The sequence below is a fragment of the Diabrotica undecimpunctata genome, chromosome 4 (assembly GCF_040954645.1).
Source record: "Diabrotica undecimpunctata isolate CICGRU chromosome 4, icDiaUnde3, whole genome shotgun sequence".
In the NCBI taxonomy this organism is placed as follows: Eukaryota; Metazoa; Arthropoda; class Insecta; order Coleoptera; family Chrysomelidae; genus Diabrotica; species Diabrotica undecimpunctata.
Window position 1 is genome coordinate 159,517,853 of NC_092806.1, and position 21,832 is coordinate 159,539,684.

Genomic DNA, 21,832 nt, shown 5'->3' on the forward strand with positions numbered 1-21,832 from the left:
ACGTACGTCTCCAGCTGTCAAAATAATGATCGTTGTCATAAATTGTTTGTACAATTTTTACCAACAATTAAACAAATTTTAAACATGAGCACAATACTCACAAATAATATATAAACCATGAAAATCAAGGAAATGTGTTCTACATTAAGCTAAAACTAGTGAAAATTTAATATAATAATAGAAATATATGAAGTTTTAATAGAAGATGAGTTCTCTTAATTTATTGCTGTGTTTTTTAATTTTATCTATAAATAGTAGTTTCGGCGTTGAAGAAAAATGCCCAGCTAAATGCATATGCAAGAAAAATCTTCCCAATGAAGGTTTAAAGATGTCTTGTGGAGAAGGCGAAAAAGTTTTTCATTTAGATGAATTGGAATTGTTAAATTTAGCTAGCGAGGTTATTCAACTGTAAGTAACAAGTTCAAATTGTTTGTTTGTATTTGCAATGCTTTTCTTCCGTAGGAATTTGTCCGGAAACGGGCTAACATCTTTTCAGCCAAAAGTTGAACTTCCTGATCTACAAAAACTGTAAGTGTTCTGGTTTGTCATTATGTATTATTATTAGTTTTATTAGGATTATACAGTACATATAAGTACTCTTTAAAGGACCTATAAATGTGTTGGGCTTACTGAGATAGTTCTCTAAGTCCTTTTTTGCCTTTAGGGGTAAGGCAATCATAGGGATCATTCTGTAAACTCAAAAATGACATGAAGAAAAGAGAAGAAAATACCTTAAAGGAAAGAAAGTTGCACCGCAATAATTTATGGATAAAAAGGGAAAGCTGAACACAATCTGACCATTAATGGAACATTTAGGATAGGTACTATAAAGAGAAAAAATAAGTGGAAAAGTTATGCTTCCCAAATGTATTTTCTGTGAATTTAGAATTCTTTTAACTACAACAATGAGCAGATTGAGTGACTTTTGTATATATGGTATTCATATATGCTTCTATATATATTTTGTGACATGGCTTTAGTAAATCAAGACAGATTACTATGCATTTTGAGTATTTCTTGCTAGAATTTAGTTTTTTAGTTATTTGTTGTCTAACTTTCTCATTATGTCTTGTCACACTCATAACACAATGGTCAATATATACAAATGACTAAATACACCTTTTTTGTAGAGATTTAAGTAAAAATCAATTAACAGAGCTTAAGGCACATCAATTTATCGAGGTTCCAAATTTAAGAAGACTGGATTTATCTATCAATATTATCAGGCATATCGATTTGTTAGCCTTTGAAAAATTACGGCATTTGGAAAGACTTAAATTGAATCAAAATCAGATCACAGCTATTACAATTGGTACATTTGCACCACTGGAAAAAATAAAACAGCTGTAAGTATTTTTTCTGTTATTTATAGGAATTTTCCAAATATTTTTATTTTAAAATGCAAAAGAATTACTTGGAAGTAACTGATCTTATTGTAATACTGAAATGTAGATGTTTATATTGAAAAATCAAAGATTTGTTAGTTCTAGCTAATAAATCTTGAAAGTTCTTTCATTTTCTTCTTCACAGAGGGTGCAATTAATGCCTATCCTGATTTTTATTTATTTATTTTCAACGGGCTGCTGCCCAATAAGATTAACAATGTTTACAATGTATACAATAAAACAAAAAAAATATATAAGTATAAATATCACAATAACAAAAGTATTAATATCACAAACTGAATCATGTAATTTAGTTTTACACATCAAAATGATGATAACCTATTCCACAGCCACTCAAATGAACACATGCCTGAGACCAGAAATGAAGTCAGCCTTTGGTGCAAAAAATCTAGATCCGGGTGAATATTTGCCCATCTTAGTGTCAACAAGAATGTTCTGTATATTAATTATATTCCATTGGGTCTCTCGATCGTCCAAAAGAAACAGCATGACACTTGGATGCTTTCAGGGCCATCAACAGACACCACTCACTCAACTAATTGAGATAAAGGGAACTGCAAAAAGAAGAAGGGAACTGTGGTGGAAGCAGTGGTGTATATCATTGATGAATATATTAAATAACAGGGGTCCCAAATGAGAACCTTGGGGTACTCCTGAATAAACCTTAATCTCACTGGAAACAAAATCACTGATACACACCATCTGAACTCGGTCAATCAAGTATGTTCTCAGCCATTTAAGAAGTGGCCTATCAACACCCATTTTTTTAAGTTTAACCATTAAAATATTATGGTTCACCTGATTAAAGGCTTTGGAGAAATCAGTGTATAGTGTATGTACCATATAGCCACTCTCCATGGCCTTCCTCAGACAGTTCACAAACATTAGTATATTACATTCAGTTGATCTGCTATTCCGAAATCCAAATTGTTGGTCTACTAGATGTTTTTCAAGTTAAGCTTTAAGATATTGTTCTGAAGCTATTTTCTTGTGGCATTTTAAATTAATTTATATTTAAATGGGAATAAGCCACAATTAAAGGTTAAAATACGTTTATTGACGTTTCAATTTCCACTTCGGAAATCGTTCTCAAAATACAAACATTATTTTAATGTATTATTAAAACTAATGTTTGTATTTTGAGAACGATTTCCGAAGTGGAAATTGAAACGTCAATAAACTAAGCTTTAATATAGTCACATACAAAACATTCAAATATCTTTTGGTATTACACTAATTATACTAATGGGCATGTAATTATTCACCAATGCATTATCTCCCACTTTAAAAATAGGTGTTAAAAAACTATTTTTCCAGCATTCTGGAAATTCACCCTTATTTAAGGATAGACTAAAAATGTGAAAAAGAAGTTTGGATAATATAAAACAACAATTCTTAAGAAAGCTGGGAGGCAATCCATCAGGACCAGGACTATTATTCACATCCAGTTCTGATAGCTCTAAATCAATATCAGATATAGTTATGTTAAAACCAGTAAAAACAAATGAAGGTGAATCACTGGGTATGTCACATATTGGAGTGGAATAGACGGTAGAAAAATATTCTGCAAAAAGATCAATATCTGCTCCTTGACTAGATTCAACACTGCCATAACTCAACCCAGCAGGCAAGGAAGGCTCTCCCCTTTATGAATTCACAAACGATAAAAATCCCTTCAAATTATTTCCTAGTGGTGATTCTGTTAAATAAATATGAATTCTGTAGCCTTCAGCTTTTTAACAATTTACAGTTAGCCCTCAGATGAGAAAAAGTATGATAATCCAGAAGTGATTTCAATAAAAGATATTTTTGTGAGCTTTCTTTTTCTCAACTATCAGGTCCTTCAACTCTGGGGAGAACCAAGAAGGGAATCTATGTTTTGAATACCTTTTTAGGGGGATAAATAATTATATAGCTAAGTAAACTATATTATAAAAAATATTCACAATTTGATTCAGTGGTTTTCCTAAAAATAAATTATCCCAACAGAACTGTGATAAAAAATCAGTTATTTTCACATAGTCAGCCGACTTAAAGTCCCTATAGAAATCACCACCAACCAAACCACTATTAGTGGAGTACCTTTTGGTCACCTTTACCTCAAATTTCAGGGGTGGGTGGTGCATACCCTCCCTCAAAAGAGCTTCATCTGCCCTGGACAAAGTTACATCAGCATCATCAACCAGCACCAGCACCAAATCGAGAATATTACCAGTGAAATTCACAATAGTGTTGGACTGAAACAAATTGTGGTATGCACACATAACAGATATTCATAACTTCTTTGTTCTTTTTCAGGGACATATCAAGTAATCCATTAGTATGTGACTGCAGCTTACTGTGGTTGCATGATTGGGTACAAAGACAATCTCTAAAGCTATCATCGAATCCAAAATGCATGTCTCCATCCACATTTAAAGGAAGACCATTGAAAAAACTTATAATTGGAGATGACATCCATTGTAAATCTCCGGCTGGTAGTAGTGGATTGCCATTTATTGAATTGAAACCTGAGGAAAACCAGGTAAAGTATTTGTTAAGTATTGTAGAAATTAAGTTTGGGGACACTAGGAAAAAAGCGGAATTTTCCTATTTTGGTTTTTTTATTTGCAGGTTGTATTTGAGGGAGATTCCCTCACAATGCAGTGCTTTGTGCCAAGTATTTCCGATTCGTTAGAGAATCCTCTTCAGAGTGATATTCATTGGACCTGGCTGGATTTCGATCCCAAAGATCATTTCTCTGATATAAGGATTGAAAATGAATTATTAGGTAGTGCCGGGAGGATATCTAGCACTCTTATAGTTCCTAGATTAGCAAAAAACCATACAGGTGTTTGGAATTGTCAGTTTTTGTCCTTGCATGGGAATCACTCAAAAGGTTGGTACATTTTTTTTACTAATTCTTTGGATGACATTTTTGGGTTCTAAAATTATATATACAGAGTTACAAAAAAGTGCTGCAATAGATTTTTTTAATTTCATACAAATTTTAGTATTTAGTTTTTTTTCTTCATACTGGACGTCTTTCAGGAATTGCGGTGGTCGTTATATCAGATAAAACAAAATACTGTCCTATGACTTTAACAAGAAACAACAAAGGCAGCTACAACTGGCCACGAGCTATTATAAATTTTACCATAACGATGCCCTGTGAATCATTGAATCTTAATTATGACGTCACCCATCAAATAGCTTCCTACACATGTTCTGAAAACGGACAATGGTCGAATCTGAACACGTCGATGTGTTCGTATATCTCTGACACCACCAAAATCCTCGAACAGTTCTCGATGGTAGATTCTAGCATAGAAGAAAGTGCCAAACACTTCAGGAACTACACTCTGAACAAAAGTATATTTAACGATGTAGTCGACTTGTCATATGCAGTTACTACTATCGAAAATTACGTGAAGTATGCGCCAAAAGAACACGTCGGTACTATAGCAGCTATTTTAATGGACGCGACGAATAATCTGATGGATTTGCCGAGAAGTTACATAAGAGAGACTGATTTGGAGTTTAAAACTTCGGGAAGGTTATTGAAGGCCACGGAGAGGATCGCCGTTTTCTTGAATCCTTCCAATTTTCACAAGGTAAGTTTACTTGATGATTTTTACGTGTACAATAATCATTAAATGTGTAATTAGGCTTGCAAGATCGTAGTTATCGTAGCGTCTTGTAGCAAGGTATTTTTCATTTCATTTTTCAAAAAATCTTATAACAAATTAAATTTCTCAAAAAATATTTAATCGATCTAGCCCATCTTTCGCACACAATTCAAACACGATAAGACCCTCAAGTTCAGGTACTGTGCTTTGCAAGATATTTCGGATTTAATCTTCTATCGTATACAGGGTCGGACTTATATCTTCTTCTTCACGTGCCATCTCCGCGACGGAGGTTGGCAATCATCATGGCTATTCTGATCTTAGATGCTGCTGCTCTGAATAGTTCAATTGATGTGCATCCGTACCATTCCCTCAAGTTACGCAACCATGAGATTCTTCTTCTTCCTACACTTCTCTTGCCCTGGATTTTCCCTTGTATAATCAATTGAAGTAGGTTGCATCTCTCATTACGCATAACATGCCCCAGGTATTGCAGCTTTCGTGTCTTGATGGTTTCCAATACTTCCATTCTTTTGTTGATTCTTCTCATGACTTCGTTGTTTGTTACATGCTCGGTCCATGATACCTTCAAGATTCTTCTATACACCCACATTTCAAATGCTTCCAACTTTTTAGCAGTCGACGCGTTAAGTGTCCATGCTTCTATCCCATAAAGCAGAGTCGAGAAAATATAGCACCCTGCCAGCCTAACTCTCAAGTCCAATTTTAGTTCTCTTGCACAAAGTACCTTTCTCATTTTATTGAAGTTTGTACGTGCTTTCTCTATTCGAACTTTGATTTCTTTGGAGTAATCGTTTGTGTGATTAATTATTGTGCCAAGATAGTGGTAGTTTTCAACTTGTTCTAAAACACTACCGTTAATTGTCAGGCTTTCACCATTATTTTGGGTTTTTGATATCCTCATAAATTTGGTTTTCTTGGTGTTTATTGATAATCCATATTCCTCTCCATACTCAACTATCTTGTTCATTAGCTTTTGGAGGTCTCGGAGGTTGTCTGTTATAATGATAGTATCGTCCGCATATCTAATGTTGTTAATTGGTGTTCCATTGACCTTGATTCCTGCTGTTTCTCCCTCAAGAGCTCTTTTCATAATTTCTTCAGAGTATGCATTGAATAGTAGTGGTGACAATACACACCCCTGTCGCACTCCTCTTTTGACTTCGAACTCTTCTGATTTGTGTTCATTAATGCGTACGTGTGCCTGCTGTTTATAATATAGATTTGTTATAATTCGAAGGTCATTGTGTTGTATTTGTTTTGCTTTGAGGATGTCCATTAGCTCTTTGTGGCGGACTTTGTCGAAAGCTTTGTTGTAGTCTATGAAACAGACGTACATATCTTGGTTCACATCCAAGCATCTCTGGATTAGTACGTTGAATGCAAATAGAGCTTCACGGGTACCTACGTCATTACGGAATCCAAATTGAGTTTCTTCAATATCCATATCAAGTGTTTTGTAAATGCGTTTATGAATGATCTTTAAAAACAATTTAAGTGTGTGAGACATCAGGCTTATGGTACGGTGGTCGGTGCATTCTCTAGCATTTTTCTTTTTTGGGAGACAAATGAATGTTGAGGTCAACCATTCGTTGGGTATGTCACCCGATTGATAAATTTTATTAAAAAGCTTTAAGAGGACATCAATGTACTCATTTTCTATTATTTTAAGGATATCAATAGGCAGTTGATCTGGCCCCGGGGTTTTTCCGTTTCTGGTGTTCTTTAGTGCATACATTATTTCTTCCTTTGTAATTTCTGCACTTGTTTCTCTGTCCTCAAAAGACAAGTCTTGTGGGTTTCCTCTTTCGTCGTCGAAGAGCTCTCCCATATACTCTTCCCATCGTTTTAGTTTTTCGTCAGTCGTTATCATAGTATTTCCATTTTTATCTAAAAGAGTTGTATTGTGGTTTCTTTTTTGCGGTCCTGCCATTTCTTTAACCTTTTTATGTATGTTGAATAGGTCGTATTTGTTCTGAAGATCCTCTATCTCTTTACATTTTTCCTCATAGTAAGTTTGTTTTGTCTCTCTTATCTTTTTTCTGATTTTGTTGTTAATGATTTTGTAATTGTGACTGTCTTTGTTCTTGGCTTGTCTTCGTTGTTCCATCATGCCGAGTATCTCGTCGGTCATCCAATTGTCTTTCTTTCGTGTCGGTTCTTTTAATATCTCTTTGCATGGAGCGAGGAGGCAGTTTTTTAGTGTTTCCCATTGTTCGTTTATCTCGTAAGGGTTAGTATCTAATTTATCAATGTTTTCGTATATTTTCTGTTGAAGTTTGATTTTTATGTCAACTTCTTTCAGTTTTCTAACATCTAATTTACGAGTTCTTTGTGGTTTTCTTATACGTTTAAGCTTAAGCGTGACATTAGCGATTAGTGGGTTATGGTCTGATGCGACATCTGCTCCTGGATATGTTTTAACTGATTTGATGGTGTTACGATATCTCTCTTTAATCATTATATAGTCGATTTGGTTTCTTACAACTTTTTCCGGTTTATCTGCTGGTGAGCGCCATGTATATAACCGTCTCATTGGTAATTTAAAGAACGTTTTTGTGATTATTAGACTTTGTTCTTGGCAGAATTGTATTAGACGATCGCCTCTATCGTTACGTTCCCCTAGTCCTTGGTCTCCCAGACTTATATACTGATACATTTTATCAAAATTACGGCAATCCCACAAAGTAAAAGAAAGATACATATAAGTAATACAAAAAAAAGAAACTTAACTATCATCTACATTTAAATTGGTATCACTATCATCTCTATCGTTTTAATCTATAGCTACTCTATTTATAATGTTTTGGAACTGTAAGTATTTTTCTTCTAGTTTTTTGACATGCTCATTTGACATTTTTTCCAATTATCTGCTGTAATATTATTACATTCGGTCTTAATTTAATCTACAGCAGTCGAAAATGATTTAGGATAATTATTATTTTTCCTCACATTATTTTTTAATTCAGACCACAACAATTCTATTGGATTCAGTACACATTAGTAAGCGATAGCGCTATTCATTGACTTCCAGCAATACGATAGAATAAAAAGGAAGGAATTAAAAGAGACCCTTGAGGAACTGGGAGTTAGCAGAAAGTTGCGTAACATGATACATATTACTTTAGAGAATACAGAAAACAGAGTCAAAGTAAACAATCATGCATCAGACAAATTTATAGTAAACGAAGGAGGGCGATCCTTTGTCATCATTACTCTTCAATTTATGCCTAGAAAAAATAATGCGAGAAGCGAAAATCAATAGAGAAGGACTCCTATATCATAAAAGACACCAAGTTTTGACATTTCCGGATGATATAGTGTTGCTGGCAAGAGGAAAAAAGAGCTACAGGAGATAGTAAAGAGAATAGTAACAGCAGCAAAGAGAATGGGACTTTACATAAATGAAACCAAAACAAAATGTATGCAGTGGACAGATGATCAGTTCAGGGATGGACAAAAGTTTAAAGTAGAAGTAGAAGAAAGATCATCATACGAATTCGAAATGGTAGAAAGATTTACATACCTAGGTACAATAATAGCACGTAAACCTAACATTAAAGAAGAAATACAAGCTAAAATAATGGCAGGCCATAGAAGTGTACATGCTTTTAGTGGAATGTTGAAAAGCAAGTTTTTGTCAAGAAAGGCAAAAATACAGTTATACAAAACAACTATACAACCAATAGTAACGTACCGCAGTGAGACATGGACAATGACAAAAAATGAACAAAATTTACTCGAGATATGGGAAAGGAAAATCCTGAGGAAGATATATGGAGGAATAATAAGGAACGGTTTATGGATAAGAAGATCAAATGATGAGTTAAAGAAATTATATAATCAACCTAACATAATAGGAGTCATAAAGGCACAGAGACTAAGATGGCGAGGTCACCTAGAAAGGATGCCGAACACGAGGACTCCAAAAAGGGTACTAAACTACACTATAACTTTAAAAAAGAGAAAAGGAAGGCCAAAAAATAGATGGAATCAGGAGGTAGAAAAAGATATGGAAGAAATTGGACTAGAAGGCCAGAAAAGAAAAATGAATAACAAGAAGGAATGGAGAAAAATCACATATCGAGCCAGAGAAGACCTCAGTACATAAAGGAAAGCGAAAATGAAGAAAGAACAAACTTTTTAAGCCATGGGCCTCTAAGGCCTTTAGTGCTATTTTTTTTTTCATAAAATATATTTCATGTTTTGATAAAATTTCTTGAATTTCAGCCTTGTTTGAATTAGTGTTTGGAATGTTATTCTTTAGTTTACAATGATACGGAACATTATCCAAAATAATAACGCTATTTCTTTGTAATGTAGGCAGTAATTGCTGCTCAAACCACTTATCAAACAAAGTACTGTCCATATCTTGATGATAATCTAAGCGACAATCACTTACACTCTTAGCAGAGAGTAATAAAGCATCTTCTATCCATCCTGATTCTCCCCCACAATGTAAAATACAAATTCTCTTCCCTTTAGAGGCAGGAACATTGGTGATGCAATTTTTACTACCATCGGTCCAACATTATTTAACTATATCGTGGGTGTCGAACCAAGTTTCATCCAAATAATACACTCGCGATCATAAAATCCGGGTCACCTTGAAAATTTCAAGTTTCTTGAATATTTTTGCATCTGGTGCAGTAATAACTTTTTTTAGGCTAATGTATTTTTTATTTGTCATCAATTTTTGTTTTGAAAGAAAAAAAAAACGGTTTTTTATTGTTTTTATTGAAAAAGCAGAAAACAAACCAAACTGTTAAAACAGACATATGAAACAAAAAAAAAAAAAAAAAGAAAAATACAGAACGTACGAATCCTTGCACTTAAAAGTGAACCAAACTACTGGGGCGAGAAGTCGCCCCATCTGGTACTGGTCGTTTGAAAATTCATCCGGTATTAGAAAGGTTAACTAAAGAGTATTTTTAACGAGTACTTACCGTTGTGTGAGATGAATATAACCAGAACGTTTTTCAGGTTGAGACTCGTCTTCACTTCCTGAAATAGTTGCAGGAATGTACAGGACATCGTCACTAATCAGTTCTATATCACTCATATTTATAGTAATTATAATAAATCTCTTATAAACACTGGCTTTACTTACCTAGAAATTTGTAATTCTGAATTCCATGTACAAATGCAATTAAGTGATTAAATTTAAATACGTACATAAAATTATACTTAAAATTTTATTTACCAATCTTTAACAACTCATAATTGAAATACGTACCTGGCTACACCTACTTTGTATCATTTAGTAAAGTACCTTTAAACTTTGTATAAAATTTAGAATTGAACCTAATGTAACGAAAGACTAAGGGTGACTATTCGTTACAGCATTTAGAGAGTACAGTCATTTTGTGCTTGATATCGGCCAGTCTCTTAATTTAGGGGAATTCCATCCGAATTATCTTACAATGGACAGTACATTTAAACAAATTTTAATAAATAATGAAAAAGTTATTAACCATTTTCAAAAACAGCGATTTTGTTGTTCATTTTGCAATAACTTTTTTGTGTATTAACCGATTTTAATTTAGCAAATTTCATTTTGTGTGTCTTTTTGGGATATATTTGAGAAAAGCGTTGCCATTTAATTGCGTAATCCTAAGAATTAAAGCATTGCATAATAGATCGATACGATTATACAAAAATCGTTCCTTTTCAGAACAATTTGGCTATAGAAATATTTTCCGTTGAAACAGAAGGCTTTCAAGGTCTCACCTGCTCCTTATACACAAATCCGAACAACAGGAAAGATTCGTTGTTTTCGTGCGCGTCAAGCCACAAAAGTTATCAAGAAACATCAAGTTATCAAGGGAAGACCACCGACGCTTCCGTAACCATACCGGAAAGTCTTTTTAAACAATTGCAGAAGAAAGAAAACTTGACGAACAAGGAGTATGACCTGCTGGTCGCGATACACTCTAGTAGCAAGCTCTTTTCTATGGATCAGAAGAGATATGGGAAAGAAGATGTGACTTCCGCCGTCGTAGGAGTACAACTAGGTAAGTGACTTCAACTAAATATATGATGTTTCATTTTTTTTTGGTCCAAAATCGTCACAAGTGGAAATCTTAATGCGCTTGGACGATCAAATCTACCATTTACAGTTGAAATTCTCACTCTTGCTTTTCATATAATTGAATTTCTTTGAGAACATTTCTTTCTCTCCAATGGCGCTACAGCCAAAATCAAGCCTTAACCTCCTCCAAACTATGCCTTCAACCTTGGCGATCCCGCGCCGAACTTCTCTAGGTTCTCATGTCTAGCAAATTTTGCGCGTCTGCTACCAGTTTATCCTCCCACCTTATCCGTGACCTTCCTTTTGGTCTTGCGGCCCGCATTTTACTATCTAGGGCTCTTTTTGGCAATATTTCAGTCTCCATTTTGACTACATGACCAGCCCATCGAAGTCTCTGAACTTTAACGAATTCTGAAATCGGTGCCTCTTTGAACAATTAGTAGAGTTCATGGTTGTAGTGACATGTTCAAGTGACAAAATCTATTGGCAACTTCATCCCAATCTCGGCAAGAGTGATGCTCATATAACTGAAAGCAAGACCAATTGACATCAATATAATTCAAGTGTATGCACCTACAACAGAAGGAACAGAAGAAGGGCTAGAAGAACTATACCATAGCATTAATTAAGTCGTGAAAAGGTTGAAAAAGCAAGACCTAACAATTGTCATGGGTGACTTCAACGCCAAAGTTGGGGCCAGCAAAACATCATCTGCAGTTGGATCATTTGGACTAGAAAACCAGAACGATCTGGGAGGTACATTGGAGATTTTTGTGGTAGCAAATCTATTAGTAATAATGAACACCTGCTTTAAGCTACACCTAAGAAAATTGTACACCTGGAAATCTCCACAGGATTCTGTAGGAAGGATTGTAAGAAATCAGACTTTCATCATGATCATGGTCATCAATCAGACAGAAAAAATGATTACATGCTAGTAAGTAAGAGGTATAGGAGCAGCTCTACATCTGTCGAAAAATACCCGGGGCAGACATAAATTTTGATCATGTACCAGTTGTAGCTAATTTTAAAGTAAGAATGAAGAAGGTTACAAGTAACTCGATAAAGAAGTATGATGTTAGAAAATTGAAAGATCCCAATGTTCAACTGAAGGTGAGTGAAAACCTCAAAAAAATGTAGAAATGCAGGAACTATAGAGGACACAGTGAGAGAAACCTTCATACAAGAAACAGTGAGAGAAATAAAAGAACAACACCTGAAGAAAGATACAGGAGAAACGGAAATCATGGATGACCGATGAAAAATTTTTTTTGATGATGAAGAAAATCTCCAAGAATATAAGAGAATACATACCATCGTCAGAAATGGTGCAGGTCAGAAATAAACCTGCCGTTCATTGGGTTGAAATACGTTTAATCGGTGTGTTTTGTCAGTGTTAACTTACGGTGCGGAAACGTTGACCATGACAAGGAGAACAGTTCAAAAGATCCGTGTGTGTCAAAGGGCGATGGAGCGTGCTATGTTGGGCGTTTCACTACGAGACAAGATCCCAAATCGCCAGCTACGACAAAGAACAGGAGTGGCTGATGCAGTAGAGAGAGTAGCAACACTGAAATGGAACTGGGCAGGTCACGTGGCTCGTATGACAGATAATAAATGGACAAAGCGGATACTGGAATGGAGACCAAGAGATGATGCCTACCGAAGCAGAGGTCGTCCACCAACACGTTGGACTGACGATCTAAAACGTTGTCATAGGAATTGGATGCAAGAGGCACAAGATCGAAATAGATGGAAAATTATGAGGGAGATCTATGTCCAGCAGTGGATAAGCGAAGATTGAATGATGATGAATAAACCTGCCACAGCAAATAAAACTTATTATATAGATGATGTTATTTCCTGCTTGAAGACAAGTTTTATGAGAGCTAGGAGTGATTATACCTATCAAGCAATTGATGAGTATATGGCAAAATTCACCCATAAAGTGGCATAAAGTTATGGACAAGATGCGATTCGGAAACTGGCTCTGTTTACGATATAAATGTGTATGCTGACAAAAATGATAATAAGATGGCAGGTAGTTTGGGAGAACGTGTCGTAAATCAGCTATCTTCAACAATTTCTAATGAAAATGTTGTAATTTGCTTCGACAGATTTTTTACAACAGTTCATCTTATGGATACCATTATGTTTCCTGTTGTCGGTACATGCATTAGTACCCGAAAAAATTTACTCAAATTAAACTCGAACATTAGCAATAAGATGGCAGGACACAAAAGATTTTATTGTACTAACTAACTGCCATAAGCCAGAAGAAACAACTGTGTGTAGAAAACTGAAAGATGGTACAAAAGCCAACATTTGTTGTCATGTATCGATTGAATTCTATAACCGTTACATGGGAGGTGTAGATAGATGTGATCAAATGATATCTGTGTACGCTCTCAATAAAAAATCCCAAAAATGGTGGAAGAAGGTTTACTACAAAGTTCTAATCATGGCAGTATACAATTCATATATTCTATATACTGAGTTACATACCAGAAATAAGAAAATAGCCCTCTAAATTATCTGGTCGACTTAGCTGAGATTCTTATCAGTACTGGCCGACAAGGACTCCAAAGAAGAAAAAAAAAAAAACCAATCATGGTGGCCGTCGAAGCATGTCAGCCACAGTGATGAGTAATGTTGGCGACCATTTACCTATATTAGGAAAATCCAGTAGCTTGAGGTGTATAAGGTGTACACAACATAAGAAAGATAAACGTACCAAATTTATTTGTAAAATGTGTGATGTTCCCTTATGTAGCGACTGTTTTACCCCATATCATGTATAAACATTTTTTATCGTTTATGTATACTGTTGAGATTATATATATCCCATACAAAAATACTGTTGGGATATATAATCCCATGCATTTTTTACAAAAAAAAAATAAAAAATAAAATTTTTTAAATTCTGAGTTCTTTTAAATGCTCTAGAACAACAAACTACAGACAAATATATCAAATTTTAAAATAAACAAAATCAAGAGTGACATTGTTGAATTGCATATATTTCTAAGCAACTTTGGTAATATAATAGTCTAGAAATGTGATAGAAATTATATTTTCAGTTGATTACGTCGTGCGGAATCTAACAGATCCAGTTTACGTGATGCTGCGCACTCCATCGACGACCATCTACGACGTGACCCCGTTTATGCCAGTTTGGTGGGATGCAGCCGCTAACAACGGAACGGGAAACTGGAGTTCCGACGGTTGTAAGTTTTCTCACGATATACAAGAGTATCTGGTATTCTCGTGTGACAGTTTCGGTTATTACGGACTTCTCCAAGACGTCACCATGCTGGAGGAACACGTCAGTGCCAAATTCAAGCTAAGTCATCCAGCGGTGTACGTAGGTGTTTTTGTATTGTTTACTTCGTTTTTGATAGTTATTTTGACGTATCTTCTTTGCTATGTCACTATACAAATACCTAAGAAGACGAAGCATTCTTTAATTAACACGTGGATATCTATATCTTTACTAACTTTTCTGTACATATTTGGTATTTATCAAACTGAGGATACTAAAGTTTGTCAAATTGTTGGCATGATCTTACATTATTTCACTCTATGTTCGTTGCTTTGGATGTGTGTTGGTGTAAACTGTATGTACAAGAGACTAAGCAAGAACGATATTATAGGACTCCAAGATGACGATTTACCATCGGACTATCCAATACAGAAACCTATATTAGGTTTGTATCTTGTAGGTTGGGGCATCGGTTTGATCATATGCGGACTTTCAGCTGCTATAAACATGAACGAGTACGCTTCATCTAGTTATTGCTTCCTCAAATCAGGTCCAGCTCTAAGCGCCCTTTATGTGCCATGTATAATCTTCACTGTCTTCCTGATTATATTCTTCCTGTTGATACGATGCGCTATTTACAATTTGGACGCCAATGGTCACTTAAGTGAAGGCACGCAAGCTACAGAACACGTTGATTTGGATTTACTAGAACCCGAACCGAATTTTCCTCACGTGGATACTAGAAGTATATCTACCAAGACTGGTTCTAGCGAAATAGAAGACCCAGAACATGCCCCATCGGCACAGCTAAAAGCCTATGTCATATTTTTGATTATATACATCATGACGTGGTTAAGTTGTGCATTTGCCACAGAATCACCGTTTCACATATTTTCTTTCGAGGAAGATCTATTCAGTATAGCATTTGCCATATTAGCAACAACTCTCAGTGCATTTACGCTCTTCTTTTATTGTGTTGCAAGAAATGATGTTAGGACTCAGTGGGTTATAATGTCCAGATGGATGAAGCGTAAGCGTATGTGCAAGGTTAGATCAAGAAATGTATCAGACACTGTTACTAATATTCCTCAGATTCAAGTACAACCGCTGCCTTTGCCTCCCGTCAGCAATCTAGAGGCGCAGATCATCTCTAGGTCAACGAGCCGGACTTCCAGTCACTCAAAAACTAACTCTAGGAATAGCAATATCCTCAAAGGAGCAGTGGACCTTAACGAAAGCTTCAGTGACCATCAAGGAGCTAAGATTAACAACGTTAATCTAGTAGTGTTACACCGAGCGCAGTATAGGAACAGTATTATTCCTAATATTATAGAAAATCCCACCAACGCTGATGTTTTTTACAACCCCCACCAGAGTACAGTGGCTAGGAAGTTCTTTAAACGACAAAGGAGGAATATGATGAAGAAGAATAATTTGGCCAAGCCTCCTAGGGATATAAACAGCGATACTGCTTCGGTGTTCTCAGAACCGAAGCTCAAAATCAAAAATAATAGTGAGCAGAACATTTTCGGGACCAATTCTAAGGTAAACAATACCAATATTCACGTTGAACATAAGCACCGAATACAGCAAAAGAATCCTAATATATTCTCCGACAGTGCTGATGATTTTGATTCGGAAAGTAATATTCCCGTAGAAAATATCGTCATACATGCTGAAAGACTTCGAAAAAAAGAGCTATCTAGGAATAGAAGCAGAAAGAAACATAACACTACAGAAAATAACATGCATTCCGTGTCTCAACAGTGTACCTTAGATTATAGCTCAGAAACTATTTCAGATTCTATCTTAGACAAAACTAGTCCCGACAAAACACTACTGCCAAATCAAGAGAGTTTTAATACTACGGAAACGAGCGAACCAGTTGAGTCTCTTAGAAGAGAAAACAGCCCTCTCAGTATCCTAACGGAAAACGATCCAAACTACTGCCAAATCGCCGACTTACCTCCCAGAGACGAATATTTCCAAAAATCCGGCACCGTTGGTCAGTCTGCCAGTTGTAATTTTAGTGGCCTCGATACGTCATCGGTAGGTGGCGCTTCCACTCCTAGAATCTATGTAAATCCCCAAGACTTGAGATTAGGCAAAGGAGACGGCCAAAGCAGGGCAAGTAGTGTTTCGGTTAGCGACTTGGATGAATTGTATCAACAAATCAGAAGAGGTCCACAGTCGAAGAGATATAGGCAAGTGTATACGCCTTCTAGGGACAGTCCGTGTTTGTCGGATTCCGAAATTAACTCGTTTATTAATGACAGTAGGCATAGGAGGATAGATCTGAGGAGTAGGGACGAGTTCGACAGATTAAGTGATGATATAGAGACTAGAGTCTAAAGTGTCAGTGGTGATTTGGAGTTAATAGTCTTAAACGACTAATAACCGACGGTTGGTCCATGCTTTTACTTGATTTGCTCTCCTCTAACTTGAAAAATAGCTTTAAACGCCATTATAGTAACTCATACTGCGAATTTAATATCTAAACAAATGTTTAACCGATGGTATTAGAATTGTGATGTATAATTTACTGTAATAATATACGATTTGGCCACGAATGTTCGTTGTAATGAAGATTTAGTGCTAATATTTTTTAATAGTCTTGAAAACTTAATAATGACAAAAAAAAACATTTTTGGCCTTTTAAATGGCACAGTTGTCTGTATGTCATTCGTAGTATGAGGTGCTGTAATTGCGCAGCTCTCTTCTTGCCCAAAAAATGCTCAATAGTTAGCGGAACAACTAGGACCACTCTGTACGGTTTTTATGAATCGTGTCTTGGTTTACAGACAGTATTGGTGAAGCTATAGCTTAATATGTATATTTTTGGAGTTATTTAAAGATATATTGCGGATAGTGAATTTGATTGGTAGTTTTTGAGATTGCGTGCAATGATTTTTAATAGACATACAAGCTCAATGAGTGATTAGCCGTTGTAGGGCGATTTAGAGTGAAGAAAATACGTAAAAATATACACTAAATATTTGTAAATGGGCCATTCTACGGAAATTTTGTCTACGAAGAAGTATACGCTATTTATTTATCAATTATATTTTACTAAATGTGCCCAATTAGCTATATAATTACTATTATATAAATCAAGTAATAGATTTTTAATGATCAATTAAATAATCGTACTTTTTTTAATTCGCCATGTGCAGAATAAATATGTTCAGGCGTGTCCAAAATCTTAACAAATTTTGATTTTCAATACCTTTTTTTATTTATGACCCAATTTTGATAATTTTTTGGACAAATTAAATAAAAATCGTTTTAGTAGCGAATATGCACATTCTCTACTTTACCAATTTGGTCACATCACGTTTAAGGAGGGTTGTAAGGAGTGGAAACGCAATGCCTTGTTTGTGTGCCTACTTTTCAACATCTAATTCAGCTTACAGCAATCGCCGCTAGAGGCACAAGTGTTGCAAAGAGTGCTACAAATACAATAGTGGCTTACAGACTTATTCATTGTTTAATTCATTTTGATAATGTTTTTAGCGTTATTAGACATTAATTTATTGGTTGATTAGTGCCGAATAATATTTCATGCCATAAAGCAATTGACAGATCTTGACGTAGAATGAAACGATTTGTCTTAAAGCCTGACATTATAAAATGAAATGAAATGCAACGTAAAATGTCAACTGTCACGTTTGATATCCTACGTCACGTCTCACTTCAAAATGTCACATTCAAGTCAAAATCTCGCGTTTTACATCACGTGATAAACGGCTCAATGAAACACGATTGATAAAAACGACTCTAGAATGATTTCCTTTTATTGTCCAAAACTTGATCAAAATTTGGCGATAAATAAAAAAGTTATTTAAAAGAAAAATTTGTTAACATTTTAAAGCGGCCATTTTTGTGCATCTGAGTGTATTTTCCAAGAAATTAATTATTGGTATTAAAACTGTAAATGCAATAGTCACACCGGAATGGCCTAAATGATTTTTATTTACAATGAGGTTGATCTTTGTGTCTTATTGTAGTCGGCTTGTGGATTTGTATTTTGAGCAGCTTTTTCTAATACGAAAAATTCATATATATATATATATATATATATATATATATATATATATATATATATATATATATATATATATATATATATATAATATGTTTCTTCAACTAATTATACATAAACTATAGTAAACATGGATTTAATTTCATTGTTATATTTTTCATTCGTTATAACTTTAATATTATAGAACAATAGAACAAAATAATAGCATACCCATTGTACGTGTCGAAAGCCATAGTTAAGAGTAAAATGAGGAACTGAATCTTTTCTTTGACATTACGTCAGGAGGTCCTTCAATCTAGTTCCCGTAGAAGTTATCTGCAATGTCAATGGATTCGGCCGTATAAACCCCAAGTAGCTGATGCTTCCAAAATTACTTTGTGTTGAGATTGTTAAGCAAACTTGCTTCACCTATTTTGTATTGTTGTCAACTTTCTCTGTAAAACGAATTCCCTTTTTAGTTTTCGCAAGGATCCAGTCATCAGCAATTTGCTGCTTTACCAAAGCGACTACAGATTTTACACCATGAACTGCTGCAAATATTCTTTCCGTCTTCATCATCATAAGTGGCCGACAATCCGTTGCGAATATTGGCCTGTTCACTTTTTATTTTCTTTCACTTGCTCAAAGGTATGGTTGTTAATTTGAATTCTCTGTTGGATGTTTCGGGGGTTTTTAGAAACCAACATTTATTTAGGTCTTTCCTCGTTTACCACAAGTCCTAATTCACTTCCCAAGTCCACAAGCCTTGTAAAACACTGCACCATGTCTCTCATACTTCTGCCCACTATAACTATATCGTCAGCGCCATTGCCTTTTCCAAGAAAATATTAAAGAAGAGACACGCCAGCCTCACGAAGAGATGGTTTGTATCTATGTTATATTTTAGCGACTTTTCTAGAATCTGCCTATGTGTTAAATTTGATTTGTAGTTGACTTTCCAGCAGTAAATCCGCATTGATATCGACCAACAATATCCTTTATAAAATGTTTAAGTCTTTGAAACAATACATTGCCGAAGATTTTATATGCAGATGCTGACAGAGTAATGCCTCTATAGTTCTCACAGTCCAGTTGATCACCCTTTTTATGCAACGGACATATTATTCCATTTAGCCACTCTTCTGGTACCGATCTCCGATTTTTTGCCACTACCATAAAACTACAAGACTTCAATCATCACTATGATTTGTCTGTATTCGACAGGTTCTTTCTGCGTAGTCATGTCTACCTAAGTCCTTTTTCTAGGCATAATCACTTCGCTATGAACTACTTGTCTAGTGGAACTCTTTCCTTCTTTATATCTTCTTTCTCCATGATATTAAAGTCTCCGCATGGGTTCTAAGACTGTTCTTATAATAGTATGAGCGATTCCAGTATCGGTAACCATTGGACAGTGTTTTCCATTATTTATACTAATACGAGAGTAGTAGGCACTCAAATCCGCTATTAATTCCCCGTTAAACCCAAACCTTAAGGAAGAAATCCCGTTTGGGTTACGATTCGGGGTCTTAACACCTAGACGTCAAGCGCTTAGGATGATGATGAACTCTCTGATGAGTGGATCCCCTAGAAACTACTTTTAAAGAAGATTTGTCACAATTTACCCTTCACACGTTTATTAAAGAAAGCCAAAAAATGTAATAAGGACCGTTTTCTTTGGTTTTAATTAACCCCCACCACCATTTCCCAGCGTTAAACCAAACGAATACCTCTTCTTTGCTACCTCAAGGTGTCACTATAAATCTTTTCATCCAACCTAATCTAATCAAATATGCCATTCCTCGAAGAGGCTCCAAAAAGACATCATTCTCAACGGACACTTTCATCATCATGTTCAAGAAAGAGTAACTTAACTAATGTCGTTATTGTAGGAGAGTGTTTCCATCGCCACACAGACGTTTTAATTGAACATGTTGGGCATCGGATATACCAAACGTCTTTTGGCAACTACTGATGAGTTAGAGATTATTGTAAATGGAAAATTGTTCTAAAGAAAGTTTTGGTTTATAATGAGCTGTAACGCCACTGAGTATGATTATCAAAGAGCAGAAGAAATCTTGGAAGACTGGCGCGGTCTAACACCCTCAAACTTCGTATCCAATTGCATCTTCCTTATTAGCTTTATTGCAACACTATACTATATCATTGATTTTGTGCAAGACTATACAAAACTCCTTATTTTGTACGAAACGAAACCATTTAGTTTACTATAGTTCATGTAACGGTTGGAATTATTTGAAGAAATTATTTTTTAACGCTTTATTTTCTAGTAGAGGAAAGAAGTTTCTTCCGTACGTTGAATCATCATAGTAAAATAGTACAAATAACAGTTTATATGTTTTTTCTGTATCGAAAAATTCTATTGATATTATAAAACGGTCCTAGTCTAATAATTCTCCTTAGAATATATATAGACTTTTATACAGGGTGTTTCAAAAAAGGTAACCTAGTCTCTAGGGTAGGTAAAAAACTGAAAAATAATTGGGGTTTGCTTAGTAAAAAATTTTTGTAACGCCATCCGTTTTCAAGATACAGAGCGTTGAAGAAAAAAAATTTTACGCATTTTTTACGATTTTGCCGAAACTACTGGCAACATTGTAATGAAATTTTATACGAATATGTTTTGGAAGCTGATACATCCCATGAATTTGTTTTTATATCTGATTCTCATAGAGGGCGCTAGTTACACGGATCGTACTAAGTATTAGTCAATATAACTTTTTTAAGAGTATAATTATTAATCAAAATTTCAAGTAAACTTAAACATTATTCAATTTTACACGAAAAAGGTAATCTTGGTAAAACTCGATACTGTGTACCGTTTTCGGAATATTTTGATTTGAAAATTATGAAGTAATAATTGATGCTGGTAGTAATGATAAAGTTCTAATAGGTATACCTCTATTTTCACCAAGTGTGCCATGGAAATCTGACATTTATTGATTGTTATGACGATAAATTAACAATAATTAGAGTTTTGAAGCCTTGTTATTTGTAAAATCAAATCAAAATGTACTCAAATGTTGAATACACTGACATGTTATTAACCTTAGGCGAATGTTTAGGATGTTCTAGTGCAGCTGTGACACGTTATGCAGAAAAGTTTCCTAGAAGAAACTTACCAAGTAAAAAAACATTTAGAGCCGTTGAACGACGTTGTCGAGAAACTGGGAATGTGAGACCAAATAAAATAAATTCTGGTAGACCAAGAACAACAAGAACAATTAATAAAGAAAATAATATTTTAAATTTACTTGATCAAGATCCAACAGTTAGCGTAAGGAATATAGCAAGACAAACAAATACTTCTTCAAGTACTTGGCGGATACTGAAAGAACAGCAATTACATCCTTATCATTACAGACAAGTCCGAGAGCTCTTGCCAGATGATCTGCCGGTTAGAGTGGATTTTTGTGAAACATTGCAACAAAGGACAGCCCACAATCCAAATTTTTTAAAATG

General features: G+C 35.0%; 1 protein-coding gene across 2 annotated transcripts; it reads left to right on the forward strand.

The window, feature by feature from the left end:
* The first annotated feature begins 40 nt into the window (after positions 1-40).
* Positions 41-20,806, forward strand: Remo (Remoulade). Of its 2 annotated transcripts, XR_011950817.1 has the most exons (9): positions 41-408; positions 463-528; positions 1,131-1,346; positions 3,705-3,930; positions 4,020-4,284; positions 4,437-4,999; positions 10,710-11,049; positions 14,147-19,862; positions 19,905-20,806. XR_011950817.1 is itself a non-coding variant. In XM_072530783.1 (8 exons), the coding sequence occupies exons 1-8, from the start codon at positions 206-208 to the stop codon at positions 16,678-16,680; spliced, it is 4,413 nt and encodes a 1,470-aa protein (XP_072386884.1). In that variant the 5' UTR covers positions 41-205; the 3' UTR covers positions 16,681-20,806. The 2 variants fall into 2 exon arrangements, 1 of the variants encoding a protein (XP_072386884.1); XM_072530783.1 differs by having other exon boundaries at positions 14,147-20,806.
* Positions 20,807-21,832: the final 1,026 nt, after the last annotated feature.

What these genes read in the sequence shown, in the direction of transcription:
- Remo (XM_072530783.1), top strand. Translation starts at nt 206, where the DNA reads ATGAGTTCTCTTAATTTATTGCTGTGTTTTTTAATTTTATCTATAAAT. An exon ending in TGAAACCTGAGGAAAACCAG is followed by an intron (nt 3,931 to 4,019) that starts GTAAAGTATTTG and finishes TTTTATTTGCAG; the next exon opens with GTTGTATTTGAGGGAGATTC. An exon ending in CGTCGTAGGAGTACAACTAG is followed by an intron (nt 11,050 to 14,146) that starts GTAAGTGACTTC and finishes TTATATTTTCAG; the next exon opens with TTGATTACGTCGTGCGGAAT.